The 26,513-nt window shown below is 44.0% G+C and overlaps 1 protein-coding gene across 1 annotated transcript in view; it reads right to left on the bottom strand.

Moving 5' to 3' along the window:
- Nucleotides 1-565: 565 nt before the first annotated feature.
- Nucleotides 566-26,513, bottom strand: part of SH3BP4 (SH3 domain binding protein 4) — a 90,212-nt gene continuing 64,264 nt past the window's right edge. Inside the window, exons 3-5 of the mRNA XM_060783772.2 lie at nucleotides 15,622-17,975; nucleotides 5,455-5,643; nucleotides 566-1,163 (exon numbers count right to left, since the gene is read on the bottom strand). Coding sequence (XP_060639755.2) covers nucleotides 936-1,163; nucleotides 5,455-5,643; nucleotides 15,622-17,975 — 2,771 coding nt within the window. The 3' untranslated portion in view covers nucleotides 566-935. The remainder of the gene's footprint in view (nucleotides 1,164-5,454; nucleotides 5,644-15,621; nucleotides 17,976-26,513) is intronic.

Genomic DNA, 26,513 nt, shown 5'->3' with positions numbered 1-26,513 from the left:
ACAGGTTAGCTACTGAGTGGAAACTGAGCACAGTTGTTCCCAAGGCATGCCGGTACACGACGCACACGCTCGTTGCGGTATGCGCGCGAACTACTAGTGTCTACAACAAAACGGACCTTACTTAAAAAATACCCCTCATATCCGTAAAATGTAGACCACTGAATATGACCAAAGAACTGCTGATATGAACTGAAATGTTAAGTGAAATGAAATGTTTTGCCACATAATGGCACACAGTGAAATGCATTTCTTTTAAATATGGGGGAAGATGGGGAAGTCCTATAACTTTAGACTTTCTTTTTTCTGAATCTGAAACAGATGGGCTTGAAGCACACCTTTTTTTCCCCACTGGTGTAACATCTTGTGCTAAATTCTGATTATAAAAGTAAGCTAGTTGAAAAAAAGTGTGCATTTTCCTCCCTTACAAAAACTGTATCCATAAAAGTAAATTGTGGCAAAAAAACCCAGTAGTTACTAACACTGATAGGATCACAAGGGGCAGGAGAGTTTACAGATAAACAGTTCTGAGTCACGTATTACAAATCCAAATCCTTGTAAGGAGATGTCAGACTGTGCTTCATTTTAATACATACTGATGATTCAAAGTGATTAGAGGAACAAAAACAATTGTTATGTTACATCGAAAGAGGAACTTTTCCCTTAAAGTGATTTCATCTTTCCAGTCCAACGTCGCCTTTAAAAAGTTCAACTTTAAATGTCACAAATTAAGAAAAGCTGTCAACCACACTGTGCACAGAATACTGTCTCGGGTGTCATCTGTGTAAAAGAGAGGCAAGCATAAGGAGTTTGCGCTCATGGCCCAAAGCATCATTGCTCAAAACTTTGGCATGCCAGAACTGCTCTCCCTTTCTCCCACAATTAATTAAAAGCATAAAAACAAACAGGAACGAGTTCTGAGGAAGTTATCCCCATAATCAGATGGCGTAATCATCATGTTCTTCTCGTGGACTGAAGGCAGCGGCTCGTAGTATATCCAAGCAATTCACCAAAATTAGGGTTCCTGTGAGATGCTTCCAGCGTTTTGTGATAGGACTCTTCATCTTATCAAGACCAATATGGAGTTCTTGGGTAACATCACGATAACTGTCTCCCATCTGATTGCTCCATGTTAGCATGAAGTCATATGCTGGTTTCCACATGGCCTGTCCAAGGCAAGAAAGTGGCATTAACAAAAGCTGCAAGCATGAGAATTTATGTCTTACCAGAGTATGGAAGTCAAAAGTAAAACAGTTACCTGCAAAAAGTTATGGGGTGCTTTGTGAAGGATTAGGAAAACTGTATTTCAAAGATGATGTTATAAGAAGCAACACAAATCACTTTACCAGTATAAAAAGTAATAAATGCAGCGGGATTGTGGCGCAGCTGGATGAGTGTCAGCTGCATTAAGATCACTCTGACCAAAGGTCATGAGTTCAAAGCCAGCCCGGGTTGGAGTGGGTTTCCAACCATTGTGTAGCCTGTTGTCAACCTTTGCAACCCGAAAGACAGTTGCATCTGTCAAGTAGGAAAATAAGGTACCACCTTAAAGTGTGGGGAGGCTAAATTAACTGATTTATGAGGCCATAAAAAAAGACTCGAGCAAGCACTCCAACAAAAAGCATGCGGGGAATGTGGAAGTACTTCATCAGCATCGCAGATGGACGATGAAAGTGTCAGCTCCCCCGGCAGCCAGAAAAAGTTAATACCTCTGTCTGTGTCTGTATATGTTGTATGTCAAAATTGGCATTGAATGCTTGCCATATATGTGTACACTGTAATCTGCCCTAAGTCCCCTGCGGGGTGAGAAGGGCGGAATATAAATGCTGCAAATAATAATAAATAAAATAAATATTTATTTAAAATCCTTGCTTTCTCCCACGGTGGGACCCAATGCAGCTTACAACATAGAATCATCGAATCATAGAATCAAAGAGTTGGAAGAGACCTCATGGGCCATCCAGTCCAACCCCCTGCCAAGAAGCAGGAATATTGCATTCAAATCACCCCTGACAGATGGCCATCCAGCCTCTGTTTAAAAGCTTCCAAAGAAGGAGCCTCCACCACACTCCGGGCCAGAGAGTTCCACTGCTGAACGGCTCTCACAGTTCTTCCTCGTGTTCAGATGGAATTTCCTCTCTTGTAGTTTGAAGCCATTGTTCTGCGTCCTAGTCTCCAAGGAAGCAGAAAACAAGCTTGCTCCCTTCTCCCTGGGGCTTCCTCTCACATATTTATACATGAATACAGTGGCCCTCCACATCTGTAGGTTTCACTTGTGGAGATCTGATCATTCATAAATTTAATTAAATGATCTCTCCAGGTCTTCCAGTGCAATACTAGGGTCAATTTATGGCATATGTTGCACTGGACAACCTAGAGATTCCTAGAGAGTTGTATTAGGTTTAAAAATCCCGTGTGTGTGTTTTTTTTAGTTTGATGTTTTTCCACTTCTTCAGGGGTCCTGCATGCCTAACTTCAGCAAATGAGGAGAGTTGACTTTACAGCCATCTTCCAGTCAATGTTACTTAATAAAAGAAAACATTAGAACTGAGATGAATTTTGCATGTTATTCCATTATCTTATTTATCTTACATTTTCCAATACTCAAAAAAGATAACAAAAAGCAACTCAGGGTTAATAAACAATGCAATAATACTGCAACATGTTAAGTTTGCGACATGGCAATGAGGAATTATTATGAATTACCTTTTAACATGTAACGGCAATGCATTGTTTTTAATGTCACTTTTCAAACTCTGTATCGTATTCACCTGCATGGTTGCAAGTGACAAACTGTCGTTTAACAACAACAACAACAACAACAACAACAACAACAACAGAGTTTTGGAGCACAATACTCCTGACCTCACAATCGTGTTAAAAAATAAAGTGTGGATTGTCGATGTTGTAATCCCAGGTGACAGCAGGATTAAAGAGAAACAACTGGAAAAGCTGACACAATATCATCATCATCATCACCATCATCATTTAATTACTTATTAATCGCCCTCCATCCGAGAATGCTCTAAGCAATTTACACCTAAATTATAAAAGATAAAATACATATACAGAATTTAAAAATTAACAGAGATCGAATGCTCTAGTAAAAAGCCAGGTCTTGAGTGCTAGAGTAAAAGGCCCTAAGTCACGCATGGCTCTCATGTAGAATGGCAAGGAATTCCATAAGGCAGGGGCAGAAATAGAAAAAGCCCTGCGTCTGGTCCTTTCCAAGTGCACTTCTCTAGGACCCGGCTGGTCGTTGCGACCTCCGATGATGGGAGAAGGAGAGGCGGTCCCTAATATGAGGATTTAAAGATCGAATTGCAAAGACTCTGGCACAAGCCAGTCAAGGTGGTCCCAGTGGTGATTGGCACACTGGGTGCAGTGCCTAAAGACCTTGGCCTGCACTTAAACACAATCGGCACTGACAAAATTACCATTTGCCAGCTACAGAAGGTCATCTTACTGGGATTTGCACGCATTATTCGCTGATACATCACACAGTCCTAGACACTTGAGAAGTGTCCGACATGTGATCCAATAAAACAGTCAGCAGAGTGTCTGCTGTGGACTCATCTTGTGTAATAATAATAATAATAATAACAATAATAATAATTTATTTCCTGACTGCCCTCTCTCCCCGAAGGGACTGAGGGCAGTTCACAAAACAAAAAGGCAAACATTCAGTGCCTCTAATGAATACAAACACATCAAAATAATACAAGATAATGCACAGTAACAACAGTAAACTTACAACAAAGAATTAGGCATCAAGATGAAAAAAAAATCCAATAAGACATGGTAAACTAAAACATGAGAAAAACATTACAACATATACCCTAAAGCAATTAGGATACAATTACCGTATATACTCAAGTATAAGCCGACTCAAATATAAGCCGAGGCACCTAATTTTATCACAAAAAACTGGGAAAACGAATTAATTCGAGTATAAGCCGACGGTGGGAAATGCATCCACTATGGGTCAATTTCAAAATAAAAATAGATACCAATAAAATTACATTAATTGAGGCATCAATAGGCTAAATGTTTCTGAATATTTATATAAAACTGTAATTTGAGATAAAACTGTCCAACTCTTATTAAACCATTATTCTAACCTCCTTCAATGTAAATGTACTTATTATTAAAATAATAAATATAATAGAGTAAAATAATGAAAATGCAATAAAAACAGTAATAATAGAGTAAAATAATGTAAATGTAATAATAATAATAATAATAATAATATTAAAATAATAAATGTAATAATATTAATAATAGGGTAAAATAATAAATAGAATAATAACAGAGCAAAATAATGTAAATATAATAATTGAGTAAAATAATAAATGTAATAAAATAATACTAAAAACAGAGTAAAAGAATAAATAACCTTGACTCGAGTATAAGCCGAGGGGAGCATTTTCAGCCTAAAAAAGGGGCTGGAAAACTAGGCTTATACTCAAGTATATACAGTACATTAAAAAGGTTAATACCAGTTTAAAACTATCATGCACAGGTCCTGCTTGAATTATCCTAGAATTATAAGTTGACTACCCCAGGGAGACACAGAGGAGACCATCTTCACCAATGCAAAATATGGCACAAAATGTCGTCTGCCTTTCCCCGTATGATATCAGTGCTTGGGGTTAATGGGTAAAAACACTTTTCTTGGGACCATCTCCCCAATTCATTTGCTGCCTGCTTTCCCTCCTAGCACGTTGAAGCCTATTGTGAGCATCTTGATCCTTTGATTTAGCTTTCCTCATGTAAAAGACCTTCATATTCACAGCTATCCAAACATAGGTTGTTTTGGCATTAAACTTTATGGGAAACGTACAAATCAGTGTCTTGCTTAGAACTTGTAAGAAAATATCATAATGAGCTCAGGGTTGACTGGTTTTTGATCTATAAAAACCTACCTTGCAGGAGAGCAAGGGTAAGGAAATGTTGTCCGTCACATCAAATCCAAAAACCTGGCTGTCATTCTGATAATAAGTAATGCACACATTTTTGTAATAACTAGCATGCTGTTCCACATATCTGTGCTTTCAGTAATGTATCTATATATATTAGTATTACTTAGAAAGAAGTCAGCTGTTATCAGCTCCAGCTTCCCCAAGGTTGAGAAATGCAGTTTATGTCTGCAAGCATTTGTCATTTATATTCACACCTATAACGTGTCACAATAGGTTTTTGTGATCAATGAAGCCTGTATGAGTCCACCGAAGAGAAAATAAGTTATAAGAAAGGAGGTACTTCCTTTCTATGTGGCTGCATTTTTTTGGCCCCGGTGACCACACAACAAAAATTGTGAGGTGTCCCTTCCTAAGCTTTTGTCATCATTCAAGATCAGAAAGGCCACTGAACACAACAATGAGCTGCTTTCACAATCTATTGTACAGAACCAGCCATCCAGCAAGCCCTGAATATATTACACATTTGCTTTCTTACCTCGCTATCTACAGCTCCATTCTTGTCCCGATGGGGAGCTTCATAGGCATCCATCTGTTGCTTGGAGACCTTGGCCAATTTCTCTGCAAGCTCTCTCCAGCGCTGGGCCACCTCCACAGCAGTAGTCAAAAGCACAAAATCCTGAATGAGCCTGATGACCAAGCCCTGGCAGTCCATTTTCAGTAAGGCCTGGAAGAAGGCAAAGCAACAGTTAAGGAAATCCACCTTCTGTGCACCAGTAGCAAATCTTTGATGTAGGTTTGGAAGAAGAAAATGCTTCCTCTTCATTCTGGAAAGAAGTGACGAGTGGAGTGCCGCAGGGTTCGGTCCTGGGCCCGATCCTGTTCAACATCTTTATTAATGACTTAGATGAAGGGTTAGAAGGCATGATCATCAAGTTTGCAGACGACACCAAATTGGGAGGGATAGCCAATACTCCAGAGGACAGGAGCAGAATTCAAAACGATCTTGACAGATTGGAGAGATGGGCCAAAACTAACAAAATGAAGTTCAACGGGGACAAATGCAAGATACTCCACTTTGGCAGAGAAAACGAAATGCAAAGATACAGAATGGGGGATGATGCCTGGCTCGAAAGCAGTACATGTGAAAAAGATCTTGGAGTCCTCATGGACAAGTTAAACATGAGCCAACAATGTGATGTGGCGGCAAAAAATGCCAATGGGATTTTGGCCTGCATCAATAGGAGAATAGTGTCTAGATCTAGGGAAGTCATGCTACCCCTCTATTCTGCTTTGGTTAGACCACACCTGGAATACTGTGTCCAATTCTGGGCACCACAATTGAAGAGAAATATTGACAAGCTGGAATGTGTCCAGAGGAGGGCGACTAAAATGATCAAGGGTCTGGAGAACAAGCCCTATGAGGAGCGGCTTAAGGAGCTGGGCATGTTTAGCCTGAAGAAGAGAAGGCTGAGAGGAGATATGATAGCCATGTATAAATATGTGAGAGGAAGCCACAGGGAGGAGGGAGCAAGCTTGTTTTCTGCTTCCCTGGAGACTAGGACGCGAAACAATGGCTTCAAACTACAAGAAAGAAGATTCCATCTGAACATGAGGAAGAACTTCCTGACTGTGAGAGCGGTTCAGCAGTGGAACTCTCTGCCCCGGAGTGTGGTGGAGACTCCTTCTTTGGAAGCTTTTAAACAGAGGCTGGATGGCCATCTGTCAGGGGTGATTTGAATGCAATATTCCTGCAGGGGGTTGGACTGGATGGCCCATGAGGTCTCTTCCAACTCTTTGATTCTATGATTTAATAGCTGGCAATAATTACATTATAGTCTATGTGCTATTAAAGTAATAATCACCCTCCTGCTGGGAAAAGCAAATTAGACAAAAGGCATTGGAGTTCTTTATTAGCCTTTCTTCTGGAAAACCAGAATGTGTTAAAAAACAGATGGATCTCTTCCTTCAACACTTTTCTGTTGCAATCATCGGCTGCTTGCCTCACCACCAGCCAGCCTGAGGCTGTGCTATTGTTTCCTGTGCCTTACAACCTGGAGTTCACAATGCCCATCTATGGTATTTATTAACTGAAGTGTTTGCTGTACAGAAAAATAGTAGGCAACCAAAGATGGATATCTGACATTCAACGGCTAGGAAGAATACTAATTTAATACACACACACACATTATGTTTGGGTGACATCCTGAAAAGGGGCAGACTTTCACTTCTGGACATTTGGTTTTTATGTTAATTAGCTTATAGGCATTTATGTCACAGTTCTCAGTATTAAGGTAAAGGTAAAGATTTCCCCTGATGTTAAATCTAGTTGTGTGTGTCTCTGGGAAATGGTGTTCATCTTAATTCCTAAGCCAAAGAGCCGGCATTGTCCGTAGACACCTCCAAGGTCATGTGGCCAGCATGACTCCATGGAGCGCAGTAACCTTCCCTCAGATGCAGTAGCTATTGATCTACTCACACTTGAATGTTTTTATACTGCTAGGTTGGCAGAAGCTGGAGCTAACAGCAGAAGCTCTCCCCACTCCCTGGATTCAAACCGCCAACCTTTTGGTCAGCAGCTCAGCGGTTTAATCTGTTTTTCCACCAAGTTTTATTTCTTTAATCCATACCAAAGCAAAAAAAAAATCCCAATGGAAGAAGCAGAATTTTATTAATGAATAAGTTTTGGCACACTTACATATCTTACTCTGCATAATTTACTCTACTTCTGCGATTCAGCAAGGAGCTACAGAAAGGCCACTGAAATACAGTTGGCCTTCCACATTCTAACAAAACTAACAAAATGAAGTTCAACAGTGACAAATGCAAGATACTCCACTTTGGCAGAAAAAACAAAATGCAAAGATACAGAATGGAGGACAATGCCTGGCTTGAGAGCAGTATGTGTGAAAAAGATCTTGGAGTCCTCGTGGACAACAAGTTAAATATGAGCCAACAATGTGATGGGGCGGCAAAAAAAGCCAATGGGATTTTGGCCTGCATCAATAGGAGCATAGTGTCTAGATCTAGGGAAGTAATGCTACCCCTCTATTACGCCTTGGTTAGACCACACCTGGAATATTGTATCCAATTCTGGGCACCACAATTTAGGAGAGATGTTTACAAGCTGGAATGTGTCCAGAGGAGGGAGACTAAAATGATCAAGGGTCTGGAGAACAAGCCCTATGAGGAGCGGCTTAAAGAGCTGAGCATGTTTAGCCTGAAGAAGAGAAGGATGAGAGGAGATATGATAGCCATGCATAAATATGTGAGAGGAAGCCACAGGGAGGAGGGAGCAAGCTTGTTTACTGCTTCCATGGAGATTAGGACGCGGAACAATGGTTTCAAACTACAAGAGAGGAGATTCCATCTGAACATGAGGAAGAACTTCCTGACTGTGAGAGCCGTTCAGCAGTGGAACTCTCTGCCCTGGAGTGTGGTGGAGGCTCCTTCTTTGGAGGCTTTTAAAACAGAGGCTGGATGGCCATCTGTCAGGGGTGATTTGAATGCAATATTCCTGCTTCTTGGAAGGGGGTTGGACTGGATGGCCCATGAAGTCTCTTCCAGCTCTTTGATTCTATGATTCTCATGTCTGATATTTGCAGATTTGATTATTCACGAATTTTATTCAAATGTTCTCTCTAGGAATCTCCTAGAACAGTGGTTCCCAGATGTTTTTGGCCTTCAATTCCCAAAAATCCCAGCCAACTTACCAGCTGTTAGGATTTCTGGGGTGATTTGAATGCAATATTCCTGCTTCTTGGCAGGGGGTTGGACTGGATGGCCCATGAGGTCTCTTCTAACTCTTTGATTCTATGATTCTATGATTCTATGATTCTGGGAGTTGAAGGCCAAAAACATCTGGGGACCCACAGGTTAAGAACCGCTATCCTAGACCCTCCAGTGCAACTCTAGAGTCAACTTCTGTCAGATGTCTTTCTAGGTCCTCCAGTACAATCCTATGATCAATTTCCAGCAGAAGTCCTCCATGGAGTCATTCCTAAATAGCTATTCTTTAAAATCATATTTTTTATTTTCAGTTTTCCAGTATTGTGGATGTCTTGTGTTCCTAATGTCAGCAAATGTGGAAGGCTGGCTGTATGGTTGCCTGATCCTAGAAACCTTATTCAGCCATCATCCTGAAATTTCAGAAAGCATCCTTGCCCACATACCATCACAACAGATTGTCCATTCCCCATGAAGAGCTGTGGTCAAATCCACAACTCTGGTCTCAGTTTCCGCTATCAGATGGTCATCAAGCAGCTATAAAGCAGCTGCTCCTTTACCTTTTGTCTCAGCTCTCTGTCTGGAATATGGAGACGACATGGAACAAAAGCTGATTATAGGGTTGGTATTATGCTCAAGTGCAAGATAATGGATGTAAAGGACTGGGAACCCTTTGGAAGTGCTACGGGAAGGCTAGGTATTGATCAGAGCTTTCAAAAAGCTAGTTTTTAAAGGAGAACTACAACTATCTTATGTTGTCTCACGGTCCATAAAGGAAGGAAACAGGAATTGTAGGCTGACAATTTAACAGAAGATTTCAGCTCACTGTTTGTCCCTGTGATCATTGGATTTTGAAAATTTTGCTTGTGGAAACAAGGATTGGAGAAAGCTTCAGCGGAGACACCTTTTCCCCACTCTTCCAGGAGTGAATTTCCCTTCCGTAGGACAGATTTCTCTCACTTCCTGTTGTCTCATCCCCCCCCCCCCTTGTTTGTAACTCAAATGTTTGTAACTCTGGGACTGTCTGTAGTTGAATAAAGGGAGATGGTTGTTTCCCCTAATTTTCATTATAGTGTTCTTAAAATATATACCAAGAATATAAATTTATTTATTTATTATTTATTTTTTGCATTTATTGACCGCCCCTCTCAGCCCGAGGGCGACTCGGGGCGGTGAACAGCAACAGAAAGGAACAGTGTACAATAAATCACGACAGTACAGACTAGACAATACAACATAACATATACTTATACTAAAAATCCGCTTCGTCAAGTCCTGGGGTCATAGCCAAATTTCATAATCCTAGTTCATTCCAGTGTCGTTTCAAGATACACTCAATTGAAGGCCTGCTCGAAGAGCCATGTTTTTAGGCCCCTACGAAAGGCCATCAAGGAGGGCGCCTGTCTAACTTCAACAGGGAGGGCGTTCCACAGCCGGGGGGCCACCACCGAGAAGGCCCGCTCTCTCGTCCCCGCCAAACGTGCCTGTGAGGCAGGCGGGACCGAGAGGAGGGCCTCCCCGGAAGATCTCAAGGCCCTCGTGGGCTCATAGGCCGAGATGCGGTCTGCAAGGTATTTTGGGCCGGAACCGTTCAGGGCTTTGTAGGATAACACCAGCACCTTAAATTGGGCCCGGTAGCGAATCGGCAGCCAGTGGAGCTGGGACAGCAGGGGCGTTGTATGCTCTCTGCGTCCTGCTCCCGTTAACAACATGGCTGCCGCGCGTTGGACTAGCTGAAGCTTCCGGGCCGTCTTCAAGGGCAGCCCCACGTAGAGAGCGTTGCAGTAGTCGAGGCGGGATGTGACCAAAGCGTGTACCACCGTGGCCAAGTCAGACTTCCCAAGATACGGGCGCAGCTGGCGCACGAGCCTAAGCTGTGCAAATGCTCCCCTGGTCACCGCTGAAACCTGAGGCTCCAGGCTCAGCGATGAGTCCAGGGTCACACCCAAGCTGCGAACCTGCGCCTTCAAGGGGAGTGCGACCCCGTCCAGCACAGGCTGTAACCCTATACCCTGTTCGGCCTTGTGACTGACCAGGAGTACCTCTGTCTTGTCTGGATTTAGTTTCAGTTTGTTCGCCCTCATCCAGACCATTACAGCGGCCAGGCACCGGTTCAGGACTTCGACGGCCTCCTTAGTAGCAGGTGGGAAGGAGTGACAGAGTTGGACATCATCTGCGTACAGGTGACACCGCACCCCGAAACTCCGGATGATCTCACCCAGCGGCTTCATGTAGATGTTAAACAGCAAGGGGGACAAGATGGAACCCTGAGGAACGCCACAGATCAACGGCTGTGGCGCTGAACAGGAGTCCCCCAGCAACACCTTCTGAGTACGACCCTCCAGAAATGACCGGAGCCACTGCAAAGCAGTGCCCCCAAGACCCATCTCTGCAAGGCGCCCCAGAAGAATACCGTGGTCGACGGTATCGAAGGCCGCTGAGAGGTCCAGGAGCACCAACAGGGACACACTCCCCCTGTCTAGCTCCCGGCGCAGATCATCGACTAAGGCGACCAAGACCGTCTCGGTACCATGTCCCGGTCTGAAACCAGACTGTGCCGGATCCAGATTATCCGTGTCTCTCAAGAATACCTGGAGTTGTGAGGCCACCACGCTTTCCATGACTTTGCCCAAGAAGGGAAGATTGGAAACAGGCCGAAAGTTGTCCAATTTAGTGGGGTCAAGTGATGGTTTCTTCAACAGCGGCTTTACAATAGCCTGTTTTAGGCTCGCTGGAATCTTGCCTTCCCGGAGGGAGGCATTAACCACCACCGTTACCCACTCGGCCAATCCCCCTCTGGCCTCCTTCAGAAGCCAGGATGGGCAGGGGTCTAGGATGGACGTGGTGGGTCTCATTCCTCCAAGTATCTTGTCCACATCCTCGGGTTTCACAAACTGAAAAGAATCCAACAAAATCGGACAAGCAGGTGCTTGTGTCACATCCACAGAGACTGCATCTAATGTGGCGTCCAGCTCAGAACGGATCAAAGCGACTTTGTCTGCAAAGAACCGAGCAAATGCTTCACAGCGCGCTGCCGAGTTGTCAGGGCTCCCACCTGAAGTAGGGGGAGTTAAAAGACCTCTGACAACCCGAAACAACTCCGCCGGACGGTTTTTTGCAGACGCAATAGTGGCCGCAAAGAAAGTTTTCTTTGCGGCTTTTATTGCCGCGGCATATGCCCTTAAAAAGGACACAAACCGTGTTCGGTTTGACTCGCTTGGGTCTGAGCGCCACACGCTCTCTAGAACCCTCTTCTTTCGCTTCATCGCTGCCAGCTCCTCAGTAAACCAAGGGGCTGGTTTAGCTCGGTTACTCGAGAGGGGACGTTCCGGAGCGATCTTGTCAATAGCCCTGGTCATCTTCCCATTCCAGAGAGCGACCAAGGCCTCGACATGATCACCTACCGCGGCGGCGGGAAACTCCCCAAGAGCCGTCAGGAATCCATTCGGATCCATTAGCCTCCTGGGGCGGACCATCCTAATGGGTCCTCCACCCTTGCGGAGGTTAGGGGGCGCAGTGAGCCTAAATCTAATCAGGAAGTGGTCGGTCCATGGCAACGGAGCGATAGACAACTCCTCCACGCCGCCACCTTGCTCCCATCCCTGGCAGAAGACCAAGTCCAATGTATGTCCAGCACAGTGGGTGGGGCCAGTTATTCGTTGGGACAGCCCCATGGTTGCCATGGCGGACATGAAGTCCTGAGCCGCTCCTGTGAGGGTTGCCTCGGCATGGATGTTGAAGTCCCCCAGCACAAGAAGCCGTTGGGACTCCACCGCCAGGCTCGAGACCACCCCCGCTAGCTCAGGTAGGGAGACTGTAGTGCAGCGAGGTGGACGGTACACTAACAGAATCCCTATTCTGTCCCGGTCACCCACCCTCAGGTGGACGCATTCAAAATTTGTGGTCTGCGGGATGGGGCTCCTGGTCCTAAACAAATCGAGTGCGTAGACATATAAAGATGATTTGTTAATGTCATCTTTATCTGATAATGAAGGAAGCATTCACATAAATTTTGACTTAACTTTTTCATTTCTCTCACTTTTCACCCATTGGCCCATTCTTATCTCAATCAATGATTTGTTATTATTTCTTATTTCTTCTTGAATGGACTATCCAGTGTTTCTCAAACTCTGCTCCTCCAGGTGTTTTGGACTTCAACTCCCAGGAATCCCAGCCAGTTTATCAGCTGGGTTGTTGAAGGTTTTTTCGGGCTATATGGCCATGGTCTAGAGGCATTCTCTCCTGACGTTTTGCCTGCATCTATGGCAAGCATCCTCAGAGGTAGTGAGGTCTGTTGGAACTAGGAAAATGGGTTTATATATCTGTGGAATGACCAGGGGGGGTCCGAAAAAAACCTACAACAACCCATGAAAGCCTTCGACAATACAGTTTACTAGCTGTTACGAATTGTGGGAGGTAAAGTCCAAAACATCTGGTGGAACACAGTTTGAGAAGCTCTGGACGAGACTATTCAACATCTAATTAAAATAACACGTATTACCATTCTACAAAATCCAATCCATTCATCCAGGCCCGTAGCCAGGATTTTGATTCGGGGGGGGGGGGGGGGGGGACTGAGTTTGAGTGAAAGAGGGTTTACCCTAGCAAACCTTTTGTATCATTACCCCAATACCCTCATGCATATGAGATATATTGAGCATGGTGATCAGATCATGATATGAATAAATATAACAGTTTAAATAATGTACCAGTAAGGTCTTTTCGCAGACCACCATGAGAATTTCATACATCATTTTCCAACTTTTTCTAATGCTTTTCCTAGTTCATAATGAATCCTGTCAGTCAGACATGCCTGGTGCTCAGACAAAGAACTAGTATCAAGGAAGAGAAGCAGCAAATGATAGGGTTCGTCTTTTAAACAAACTGTCATGATAATTAAACTGAGGTTTTCCTACAGTAAATATTAGGTCCTTAATTACCATGACAGTTTGTTTGAATTTAAAAAATAGAAACCATTGTCATTCTGCCCCTCCTGCTATGTACACATACTCTATTTTATTAGTTCCCTGTCATAACACCGGGGAACACAAGTCAGTGTGTTTGACTTAACCGAATTAATTGTGAACAAGTGAACCATAAGCAGGGGACAAAAATAATTGTAACAATTATTCACATATTAAACTCCTTCTGCAAACTACATTTTCCATTCCACTCTTCTTCCCCAAGGAAGCTCAAGCTGCATTATATAAATCTCATTCTTTCCCTGCTTGTTTTCAAATAATCCACATGGTGTAAAAGAGGCTTAGAGAACAAGAGGGCTGATGCATTCTGTCCATGCTATAGAGGCATCACAAAGCTGCGCTGTAGCCACTATCAAGGCAAACTTTGGATTCACTGGGGGAGCCTTGCTTGCAGAGATGTTCCTATTACTTTTTACTCTCTTAATCTCTTTATGAGCATGAAAGATAATGACGCTCAAAACCAGTTGCGGGGAAAATGGGTATACCAATATTTACTCAAGTATAATGCACCATTTATTTATTTATTTATTTATTTGACTTGTATACCACTACTCCCAATTTGGCTCGGAGCGGTTTACAGCAGTAGATTAAAACAATACAATTAACTTTAAAGTACAATAAAAACAAGAACAGACATAGTCCCGAGTTATTCACCCATCGAAAGCTTGTCGGAAGAGATAGGTTTTACAGGCTTTCCGAAAAGCAAGTAGGTCTCGGATAGATCGGGTTTCACCTGGCAAGGCATTCCATAAATAAGGGGCCACAACTGAGAAGGCTCTCTGCCTAGTAGAGGACAGATGTTGGGGACTTCAAGCAAATTTTGGTCTTCGGACCGAAGTAATCTCTGGGGTTGGTAGGGGGATAAGCGGGCCCTCAGGTACGCCGGCCCCAGACCATATAAGGCCTTAAAGGTTAGTACCAGCACCTTGTGCTGTTGCAATTTTAGAGTTTTTTTTAATACTGGTAGCCAGATTTTGTTCATTTTCATTGTTTCCTCCTTTCTGTTGAAATTGTCCACATGCTTGTGGATTTTAATGGCTTCTCTGCACAACAACAGAGAGGAAGCAGGCAGGGACATCTAATTACCTCTCAACAAAGGTTTGCTCCAAGCACAGTCAGCCCATTGTATGCTAATCAAGGTGGTCAGTTGAAACATTCACACCTAGCTCCAGCAGACAAGAGTCCTTTGTCTCACCCTGGTCATTCTACAGATGTATAAACCCTTTTTCCTAGTCCAACAGACCTCACTACCTCTGATGATGCTTGCCATAGATGCAGGCGAAACGTCAGGAGAGAATGCCTCTAGACCATGGCCATACAGCCCGAAAAAACCTACAACAACCCAATTCTATAGTTTGATTTATAGACTAAAACAATACATGGGTCTTGAGAATCAGATCAATGTTGGAGCAGAGGCAGAGACTGCAATTATGATGTTGTCTGCCAATTCCCTCAACTCTAACCCTCAAAATAACAGAAGTGGGTGGGTTGTTCCTAGCACTTTACCAGCACTCTGGTGTTGTGAGCCATCTGTTGAAATCCATAGATTTTTGTTTTTGAATGGATTATTAAAAGCCATGAGCTTTACAACAGACTCTTGGTGCAAATGAAAACTGACACGGATCAACAAACCACCCCACAATTTGGTCTGCTTATACAAGGTCTATCATAATAAACAGCTGCACATCAACTTCTACCACCATATCACAGACCAAAAACAACTTTTGTTATTTACAATATTTGTAACCTGAGTATCAGCAAAGGCCTTTAGAGTTGCTCTAGCCATTTTGTACCTTAGCTATCTCAATTTCAGGACAAATCTCCGGCTGGTATAAGCATCTAATAACATTGAAGGGTGGGGTTTTAAAGTCTGTTTTTAAAGCATGCAGTAGCATTCAACCCAGACTGTTCAGCTCAACTCTTTAACCCAACAAAATTCTAAAAGATCTGACAACTACTTTGGAATTAAGATTATGTCAAGTGAGGGGAATACTTACTGACATCAGTTCCTTCTGGAAAGATTTCCTATCTTTATTGTCCGAATTATTGCAGTCTTCTTTCAATTTCTCCAGCACAGAAGCCACACATTCCGGTTCACTGTCCAACTCTGCTCGGCAGAAGAAAGCAAGTGGCAAGTTGCCATACCCCAGGGCATCTGCAAATGCCCGCCAGCTGTTAATGTTTTCCATCAGCAAAGTCCTTACTGACGCATATATATAGGTGAGGAATTTACAAGGCCTCAGGATTTGCTCCAGCAACATGCTAGTGGTAAGCTCAGGTCCAGAGAAATAATTTGGCTTGACTTTCCCAACAACTAAAACATTTTTGGTATGGACCAGGCCAATTTTACCCTGATAGTATCCAATGTACCACTCTTTTGTCCAGAGCTGGCCTTTCAACTTGATTTTCTCCTCACTTAGCAAGGCTATGGCATCTCCCTTCTTATACTCCAAGAGGTAATGATTCTTGTTTTGCCTCACCACTGTTTTCAGCAGTTTGCCATATTTTAAGCTCCCCACCATCCGATCTTGGAAAACTGGGTATTTGCTGATAGTTGCAAGAGGGGACAAGATGATCTTGCCAACTTCCTTTTTCTTCAGGAACCTTCTCTGTCCAGTGGACCTCACAGCACTTTTGGGTGGAGGCTGGGGTGTTTGGACACAGAACTGAGTCAGGATGGCATCCTTATCATCCTTGATCTGTATTCTCAGTGTGAAGTCAGACAGCTCATTGGGATCATGCGATATGATGGGGAAGATGAGGCGGCTGACTTTCCCCAGCTTCATTTGAAAGCCTCTCACTATTTTTGCCTGCTCACTGGCTCTCACCTCATAATTGGTCATATTTGAAAACATGCAAAGCTTTAGGTCTTGTGGCCTTCCTAAGATGAACTGGTGTTTACCCCACAACTGCAATGCCACAGGTGCAACACAGTGCACTTGGCGCGTAACTTCATTCACTAGCAGAGTCTTCGGAGCACAATCATGTCCGAAGATAGCCACCACTGTTTTAAAAGAAGGATGGATATGTTTTGGACCATAGACACCCACAGTGATCTTTTTAAGGATATGATCCCAAACTGTGTAAGGATACAAAATATTCTGTCCTTGGGCCACAGCTGCAATGTACATGCAAGGTTCTAGGTTCTCCAACTGGACCTGGATTGTGTCTCCATAGCACTGTTTGAGTTGTACTGGCGTATACGGGCCTTCCTTCATGTCACTTCGCAGACACTGTACCCCCACTAAACTCTTACTAACAATATCATTCTTCACTTCAGCTGAAATCTTCATTTCTAGCAGGATGGAGGTTCGAATCTCCATGTTGCTCAGCTTAATTTCTAGCACAGGGCTTATAGTGCTGCATCTATCACTGTTGAGCTCCAAAGGTGGATCCAGCAGAGCTTTCATAGAGATCTGTTGTGTCTCTCCAGCAGCCACATGGCCTTCTGGAATACGAATGTTTATATTTGTATCTGGAAGCTGAACTGCACCTCCAGAGCTATCCAACTTGCAAACGATGTTGGTTTCTACAGGTTGTGTCTGACCCCAACCAGGATTCTGGCCCAGCAGATCCAGGTCATGGCAGGATCTCGCTAACTTTCGATGATTCAGCCATGCAGTCCTGAAGTCTTCTCTGCTTTGGAACTGTTCTGGGGTAGGAGACTTCAGTCCAGAGAATAAACCTGAGGGCATTGGATTTTCTGACTTCGCTTGAAGCACCGATAGCTCTGATAAACTGTAAGAGCGTTTGCTTCTGAAAAAAGGATTGTCCCGCCTGCTTGGTTGATCCAACTGAAATCCATTCATCAATGGAATCTCATCAAGATGATTCCCAACACTACTATTTGTTGCAGAACTTGACCCTGTAAATGTAGGCACATCTGTGTCAAAGAGCAACAAATCCACTGGGGCATGAAGGGACGATTCTTTTTCTCTGTCCAGAATTTTCTGCACATTACCATTGAGAAAAGGATTAGTCTGCCGGTTATTCAAGAAAGGGTTGTTTTTGGCTAAGCTCCACTTTGCTTCAGTCCAGTCTCCGAGGAGATCAAGTTCTTTGGCTCCTTCATCAGAGCTTTCTAGCAGATTGTCTATCATTCCACTGTCCGTCAGTGAAGAGTTTCGGTAATTGATAGGCTGGACATAGGAAGCTGGTATGTAGCCCATCTCTGTGGTATTGTGAGCATACCACCACTCACCTCCTGAGGTATCTAAGACATAAAGGTGGTCCCCCTTGGAGAACTTTAAGGTGGTGAAGTTGTTTGGGCAATAGTCTTTAATTGCAACAACTTCCTTTGCATTTCCAAATGATGTAGGATTGTCTACCATCAAGGCACTAGGAGAAGGCACTGGAAAGCAAAACAAAAAGTAGAATGTAAATAGACAGCTCCAGATTGAACAAATGCTGTGCAATGCTGCACATTCTCCCCCCAGAACATCTGAATTTCCATAACCAAGTTAATATGTGAGAAATAACATTTTTTTAGGAAATCCTCTAAAGACATGGCTTTGCAACCTGATGCACTTCATACGTTTTTGGACTATAACATCTGCAATCTTCAGACCATTGGCAATGGGGACTGAACCAAAAGGGAGTTGATGTTCAAAACATCTGGAGAGCACCAGGTTGCTTAATGCTGTCAGAAGAGAACCGAAATATGTACAACTTAGGCAGGAATCTTATGCTCACTTACTTGGGAGTAAGCAATGAACTTACTTTTGAGTGGATGCATACAGGATTGCAATGTAAATCTTCAAGGAAAGTTCCGATTTAAGAGTCCGCAGAATTGTTGTCGATTTTTAAAAAATCATAATTAAAACCTTAAGGAGATGCTATGCTACTGTGGCTTTGGAAAATAACATAGAAATAATGGAATAGCAGGAATGGCCTTGATCATGAACCAATTCAGTTTTTCTTATGCTGATTAAACAGTTGCAAGGTCTGAACCAATAATCGTTGTGGTTACATTTGCAAGTATCATGTTAGTCCTATATCTTATTTTACAACTGTCTCACTAACTCCAGATTCACCAGTTTCAAATAAACAAAAAATAGGAATCTGGTAGAGGTTTTAGAGGTGACATTTCACATTTTCCTTAATTGAAAATCAAATTGTAGGGTTAAGAGTTAAAACTTACATTTTATCTGTGAAGCAAACCTAGTTTTTCATTTTTCTTTCCTCCTTTATGATTGTTTAAACATCTTTGTCCCAATGAAGCAAGAGACAGGGGTTTGAAAGTCTGCATGGCGTGTTTTGTGTATTTTGGTTGGCCAATAAAGATGGATTATTGGATTTTGTTTCTCCAGCTACACTGCCTTATCCCAATGGTTTGTGGTGAATAAGAGAGTCAGAGGATAAATCAATAAAACAGTACACACTGATGAATAGAGTTTAAGGATGCACGCCTAGGACACCACTGCAGTATGAAAATATTCACGGGAACTTCCTAGAAGACAAAAGCCATGCCTAAGGAATAAATTGCATCTATTATGATTGAGGAAAACGGCACTCAGCAGGGCAAGGCAATGACTGAGAAGAAATGACGATACTAATCTGAGACGGAGAAGCTTAGGAGTCTTAATACACACAAATCTGGGTTACTAGATAATCACTATCTGAGCATATTAAAGGAGACAGGACAGTAGTTTTAGCCCAAGGTAACAGTGCAGATTACTGGTCCAACCCTCCTCTTTAAGGCAAGAATCCCAGCACATCCGTACTTTCCATGGATTTTTTTTTGTTATGTTAGGAATGACTTGAGAAACTTCAAGTTGCTTCTGGTGTGAGAGAATTGGCCGTCTGCAAGGACGTTGCCCAGGGGACGCCCAGATGTTTTGATGTTTTATCATCCTTGTGGGACGCTTCTCTCATGCATGAGGAGCTGGAGCCGATAGAGGGAGCTCATCTGCGCTCTCCCCGGATTCGAACCTGCGACCTGTTGGTCTTCAGTCCTGCCGGCACAGAGGTTTAACCCACTGCGCCACCGGAGGCTCCACTTTCCACAGATGAAACTTCATTATCAGAAATACATACAAATCAGATGCTCTCTTCCATTCCAGCCCTATACATGGCTAAAAGAAAAACTATTCCCCAGGTGCGAAATGTTAAAAAAGCAAAGACATGCAGTTTCATTTCAAGAAAAATGTTGTCATGCCACAAATATGGCATAAGCATTATGTCACACACATCATCATCATCATATTTAATTACTTATTAATCGCCCTCCATCCGAGAATGCTCTAGGTGATTTACAGCTAAATTGTAAAAGATAAAATACATACATACAGAATTTAAAAATTAACAGAGATTGAATGCTCCAGTAAAAAGCCAGATCTTAAGTGCTAGAGTAAAAGGCCCTAAGTCACACATGGCTCTCATAGAGGCAGCAAGGAATTCCAAAAGGCAGGGGCAGAAATAGAAAAAGCCCTGCGTATGGTACTTTCCAAGTGTACTTCTCTAGGTCCCATGTGCTCCCCCACCCACCTTTATCCCTCCCCATTTGCTCTGCTAAATATGCTGTACCTGCAAAAGCCAGCCTCTTGTAATAGGCTAGTAATATTTTGAGGCATGTGTGTGTATATGTGTGTGTGTGTGTGTAAAATCATTTATTCTCTCTCCTATATATATATATATATATAGAGAGAGAGAGAGAGAGAGAACAATCATATTCATTCTCTCTCATATATATGTATGTATGTCTATGGGGACATACTTAATAATTAAGACCGGAGAATAATTTGGACCTTCTTATTGCTGTAAACCATGTGTATATGTACCTTCAAGCCACCTAGGTATCTACGGCAACTTCTTAGGCAAGGAACACTCAGAACTGGGTCTGCCAGTTCCTTTCTCTGAAATACAGCCTCCAGCACCTGATATCCAGTGGTGGTTTCCCATCCAAATAGTAGCCAAGGTGGTCTCTGTTTAGCTTCCAAGAACAAACAGGGCCTGACGCTTTTAGGTTAACGTGTGCCCTTTCACAAATGGACAAATGGAAGCTGTTTTCCTGAAATGAATGTATTCATTATAGGCACTGGGGCTGGTGGAGCACTCAGAACTAAGACAGGAAGGGTTAATCACCCTTCACTTGATAGCAATCAGCTTTTTAAAAAAGCTTTCAAAGAAAATGCAAGCCAAGCTTTTTAAAGCTCAATTTCTATAGAGGAGAGGAAAAAGCAAGTAAGGGAGGGGGGATGAGTAAGTGAGAGGCAAGCCCAGGAATGAATGAATGAATGAATGAATATATATATAAAAAGAATGATTTGGCGGGGGGGGGGGGGTGAGGTGGGTGGATGACATATATAGCATATAGCAGTCATATAGCAGGGTTGGGAGGACAATAGCTTTATAAACAAGCACCTTGGTATCCCTACGGATGTCCCGGTCCTCAAACAGTCACTGCTTCATTTGGAAGCTAAAGCTTTAGGTAATAAATTCTGGATCTTAATTGATGTTGGATTGATCCATGCTGGATTTACTAAGGAGAATCATAGAATCAAAGAGTTGGAAGAGACCTCGTGGGCCATCCAGTCCAACCCCCTGCCAAGAAGCAGGAATATTGCATTCAAATCACCCTTGACAGATGGCCATCTAGCCTCTATTTAAAAGCTTCCAAAGAAGGAGCCTCCACCATACTCCGGGGCAGAGAGTTCCACTGCTGAACGGCTCTCACAGTCAGGAAGTTCTTCCTCATGTTCAGATGGAATCTCCTCTCTTGTAGTTTGAAGCCATTGTTCCGCGTCCTAGTCTCCAGGGAAGCAGAAAACAAGCTTGCTCCCTCCTCCCTGTGGTTTCCTCTCACATATTTATACATGACTATCATATCCCTCTCAGCCTTCTCTTCTTCAGGCTAAACATGCCCAGCTCCTTAAGCCGCTCCTCATAGGGCTTGTTCTCCAGACCCTTTATCATTTTAATCACTCTCCTCTGGACACATTCCAGCTTGTCAATATCTCTCTTGAATTGTGGTGCCCAGAATTGGACACAATCTTAAAGGGTATTAATTGATTCAAAAGGCAAATCAACTATTTCTGCAAGGAAAAAAGTCCAGAGTATTCCACACATAAGTGTGTGTGTGTGGGGGGGGGGGGGGGGGGGGTGGAGGTGGTGGTTGTAGTATGATTCCTCCTCCTCCCACTTTTATGTATAAAGGGGAATCAAAACTGAACACAGTAGCAACATACATACCCACTTCAAGCTATGTTTTGCCTAGGGCCAAATTTCCCATCTCTGGATTAAGTTTATTTTGGTTAACCATTGTGTCTCTCCAAAGCTTGTATCAACTCACTAAATTCCACAGCAGGATTGTGTAGCAAATATAGGCACAGTATGAACCGTTTTGGTCATGAAATGCCTAGGGCGCCCTTTGCTATGAGATTTTCACATCTTCATAAAATATGACATACTTATTATGGCTAAACAAGCTTTTCACGAAACATGGACATGAAATTTCCCCCAAGTTTTATCAGCAAGCTGGTACTTCTCAGCTTCAGCTACTGTGAATTGTGGAAATGATATCAACTCAATTGAGTGCTTTAAAAACATGCAGAATTAAACAAAGTTGTGGTTCTTTTTGAATTGTTTTCTCCTGAGTTATTATCTCAGGAGAGGTAATCTAATTTTTAAAATGAAGTCACATGATGCTACAGTTTCCTTAGTGATAGTTTGATGGGATGCTAAAATTATAATTTGGTGGTGGAATGGGTCTTTGACATCCACCAGGGTTAGGTTCCAATACCCTCCGTGGATCCCAAAATCTATGGATGTTCAAGTCCCACTATAGACAGTAAAATGTAAAATGGCAACCCTTATATAAAAATGGTAACGTCAAGGTTTGCTTTTTGGAATGGTGGGTGGGGGATATTTTCAAGCCATGAATGGCTGAATCCACAAACACAGAGTCAGTGAAGAATAATAATAATAATAGTAATAATAATCTTTATTTATATCCCGTCACCATCTCCCCAACGGGGACTCGGAGTGGCTTACATGGGGCCAAGCCTGGACAACATATTACAGCAAAAAAACAAACAAAACAAACAAACAAACAAAAAACAGAACATAAGGAACAAGTAACAGCATCAAAATTACATTAAAAAACGTATGAATACAGTAACAAAATAACATTACAGACTGACTGTGTCTGTGATTGATAGTTTCAAATTTAGAAACTATGGACAGATGTAAAATCATGACTTGTGGGTGCCAGAGGCAGAGACCTTTAAGTGATTACATCTTATTTCTGTATCTTCCCTTCCCAGATGTTTCCTTAAAACCATTTTAATTTTATTTTTGGCAATAAATGAAATATTTTAGTTATTTCCACAAAAGATGGGGAAATCTTGGTTTTATTTATTTATTTATTTATAACTTTTATATACCGGTCTTCTCACCTCCGCAGAGGGACTCAGGCCGGTTCACAACAACAGTATCACACACACTCGTTTAAAAACATCACATCCCGTAATACACTAAAACATTAAAATACTAAAATACAATCATATAATTACATAGGCCAAGTCGTCAAAATGAAATCGTAGTTCATCACCATCCGTCTGTGTAGTCACGAGTTATTGACTCACTCATCAAATGCCAAATTCCAGAGCCAGGTTTTCACCTGTTTTCTAAAGGTCAGGAGGGAAGGGGCAGTTCTAATCTCCAGTGGGAGAGAGTTCCAGAGCCGAGGGGCCACCACCGAGAAGGCCCTGTCCCTCGTCCCCACCAGACACGATTGCGAGGGTGGTGGGACCGAGAGCAGGGCCCCTCCAGAAGATCGTAACAATCTTGATGGTTCATAGGGGAGAATCCGTTCGGACAGGTAAACTGGGCCGGAGTCGTTTAGGGATTTATAGGTTAACACCAGCACTTTGAATTGTGCTCGGAAGCTAATTGGCAGCCAGTGGAGCTGGCGCAACAGAGGAGTAGTATGCTCCCTGTACCCTGCTCCTGTTAGTAATCTGGCTGCTGCTCTTTGGACTAATTGGAGCTTCTGGGCAGTCTTCAGTGGCAACCCCACGTAGAGAGCGTTGCAGTAGTCTATACGGGATGTAACCAGAGCGTGGACCACCGTGGCCAAGTCAGACTTCCCAAGATGCGGGCACAGCTGGCGCACAAGTTTTAATTGTGCAAAATTCCCCTGACCACCGCTGAGACCGGGGGTTCCAGGTTCAGCGATGAGTCCAGGATCACTCCCAAGTTGCGAATCTGCGCCTTCAGGGGGAGTGTAAGCACCTGGGTTTGAGTGTGTCCACCTGAAGGTGGGGAACCGTGACAGTGTGGGGTTTCTGCTGGTGTACCGCCCACCCCGTGACCCAGCAGTTTCCTTGTCTGAGCTTGCAGAGGTGGTCTCCAATTCGGCCCTGGCCTCCCAGCGCCTGGTGGTGCTGGGAGACTTTAACATCTATGTCGAGACCTCCTTGTCCGGTGCAGCTCAGGACTTTATGGCCGCCATGACGACCATAGGACTGTCACAAATTATATCTGGACCCACCCATAAGGCTGGACATACACTCGACCTAGTTTTTGTGGCGGACAGTGGAATGATCAGAGTGGAAGAACAAAACATCCTTCCGGTGTCATGGTCTGATCACTATCTGATCAGTTTTAGACTTTCTGCAACACTCAACCTTCGCAGGGGTGGAGGACAGATTAAGATGGTCCGCCCCAGGAGATGGATCCGGATGGATTCCTGAGGAATCTTGGGGTTCTTCCTGCCATGGAGCCTGGCGATTCTATCTACGCCTTGGTGGATCTCTACAACAGGGAGATGTCCAGGGCGATAGATACGATCGCTCCCGAATGCCCCATCACGTTGCGTTGTGACAGGCCATCACCCTGGTTCACTGGGGAGCTGGCTGTGATGAAGCACACGAGAAGGGGGCTAGAGTGCATTTGGAGGAAATCCCAGGACGTGTCTGACCAAGCACGGGCTAAAGCCTCTCTTAAGGCATATTCCGTGGCTATTCAGGTGGCCAGGGAATCTTTCACGGCCACCCGTATAGCGTCTGCAGCAAATAGATCATCGGAGCTGTTTCGGGTTGTCAGGGAACTCCTTCATCCACCTGTGGTGGAGGAGACCTTCGACGACCCAGCAACTCGGTGTTGCGAGTTTGCACACCATTTTGCAGGTAAAGTTGCTCAGATATGTCTCGAGCTCGACTCCAATTTCATCACAGTACCAGATGAGGTGATTGAGGCATCTCCTTGTCCAATTTTGTGGGATTCTTTTAGGCTTGTTCTTCCTGAGACTGTGGAAGAGGTCCTTGGAGCTGTGAGGGCGACCACTTCGACTCTAGACCCTTGCCCATCTTGGCTAATTAAATTGGCCAAGGAGGGGCTGGTTGATTGGTTTGTGTTTATCATTAATGCATCGTTGGAGCAAGGGATTTTTCCATCTAATTTGAAACAGGCTGTGCTTCGGCCACTCCTCAAAAAAGCTTCCCTCGACTTCACGGTGCTGGACAATTACAGACCGATCTTCAACCTCCCTTTTTTGGGTGCTGCAGCGGGTGGTCGCCTCCCAGCTCCAGGGCTTTTTGGATGACATCAACTACCTAGATCAGTCCGTCTGGTTTCAGGCCTGGTCACGCCACCGAGACAGCCTTGGTCGCCTTGGTGGATGACCTCTGTAGAGAGCTGGACAGGGGGAGTGTGACTCTGTTGGTTCTCTTGGACATCTCAGCGGCTTTCGATACCATCGATCATGGTATCCTTCTGGGTCGTCTCTCTGGGATGGGTCTCGGGGGCATGGTTCTGTCGTGGCTCCGATCCTTCCTGGAGGGCCGATCCCAGTTGGTGAAGCTGGGAGACGCCTGCTCGGAGCCCTGGCCCTTGACCTGTGGGGTCCCGCAAGGCTCCATTCTGTCTCCCATGCTTTTTAACATCTACATGAAACCGCTGGGAGAGGTCATCCGGAGTTTTGGAGTTAGGTGCCACCTCTTCGCAGATGACACACAACTCTACTACTCATTTCCACCCAATTCCAAGGAGGCCTCTCGGGTGCTGGATGAGTGCCTGGCCGCTGTGTCTATCTGGATGAGGAGGAACAAGCTGAAGATCAATCCTGACAAGACAGAGGTCCTCCTGGTCGATCGTAAACCCGACTGGGGTATAGGGTGGCAACCTGTGTTGGATGGGGTTACACTCCCCCTGAAACCACAGGTCCGCAGTTTGGGAGTCCTCCTGGACTCATCGCTTACGCTTGAGGCTCAGGGCTTTCGCACAATAAAGACTCGTGCACCAACTGCGACCGTACCTCGCGAAGGCTGATCTGGCCGGGGTGGTCCATGCCTTGGTCACCTCTAGGTTGGATTACTGTAATGCGCTCTATGTGGGGCTGCCCTTGAAAACGGCTCAGAAATTCCAACTTGTCCAATGAGCAGCGGCCAGGATGTTAACTGGTACTCCCTACAGAGAGAGGTCACCCCTCCTGTTCAAGGAGCTCCACTGACTGCCGTTTATCTTCCGAGCCCAATTTAAGGTGCAGGTGCTTACCTACAAAGCCCTGAACGGTTTGGGACCAGCCTACCTGCGTGACCGCATCTCCATCTACGAACCCACGTGTTCACTACGCTAATCTGGAGAGGCCCTGCTCGTGATCCCGCCTGCGTCGCAAGCATGTTTGGTGGGGACACGAGACAGGGCCTTTTCCGTGATGGCCCCCCGTCTCTGGAACACTCTCCAAAGATCTTACACAGGCCCCTACATTGGCAGTCTTCAGAAAGAATTTGAAGACCTGGCTGTTCCGATGTGCCTTTCCCGATTAGGAAATCTCCAATACCAAGTCCCAGAAGCACTTTATTAGAATTAAGATTGCCGCACACTGCACACTGCACTTGCCCTTTAATCCTTACATATCACCTGTCACATTCAGCACTTTTTAATCCTG

This window comes from Anolis sagrei, chromosome 1, assembly GCF_037176765.1.
Source record: "Anolis sagrei isolate rAnoSag1 chromosome 1, rAnoSag1.mat, whole genome shotgun sequence".
Lineage (NCBI taxonomy): Eukaryota > Metazoa > Chordata > Lepidosauria > Squamata > Dactyloidae > Anolis > Anolis sagrei.
Note: the sequence above shows the minus strand (reverse complement) of the source record. Positions and strands in the feature narration are given on the sequence as shown.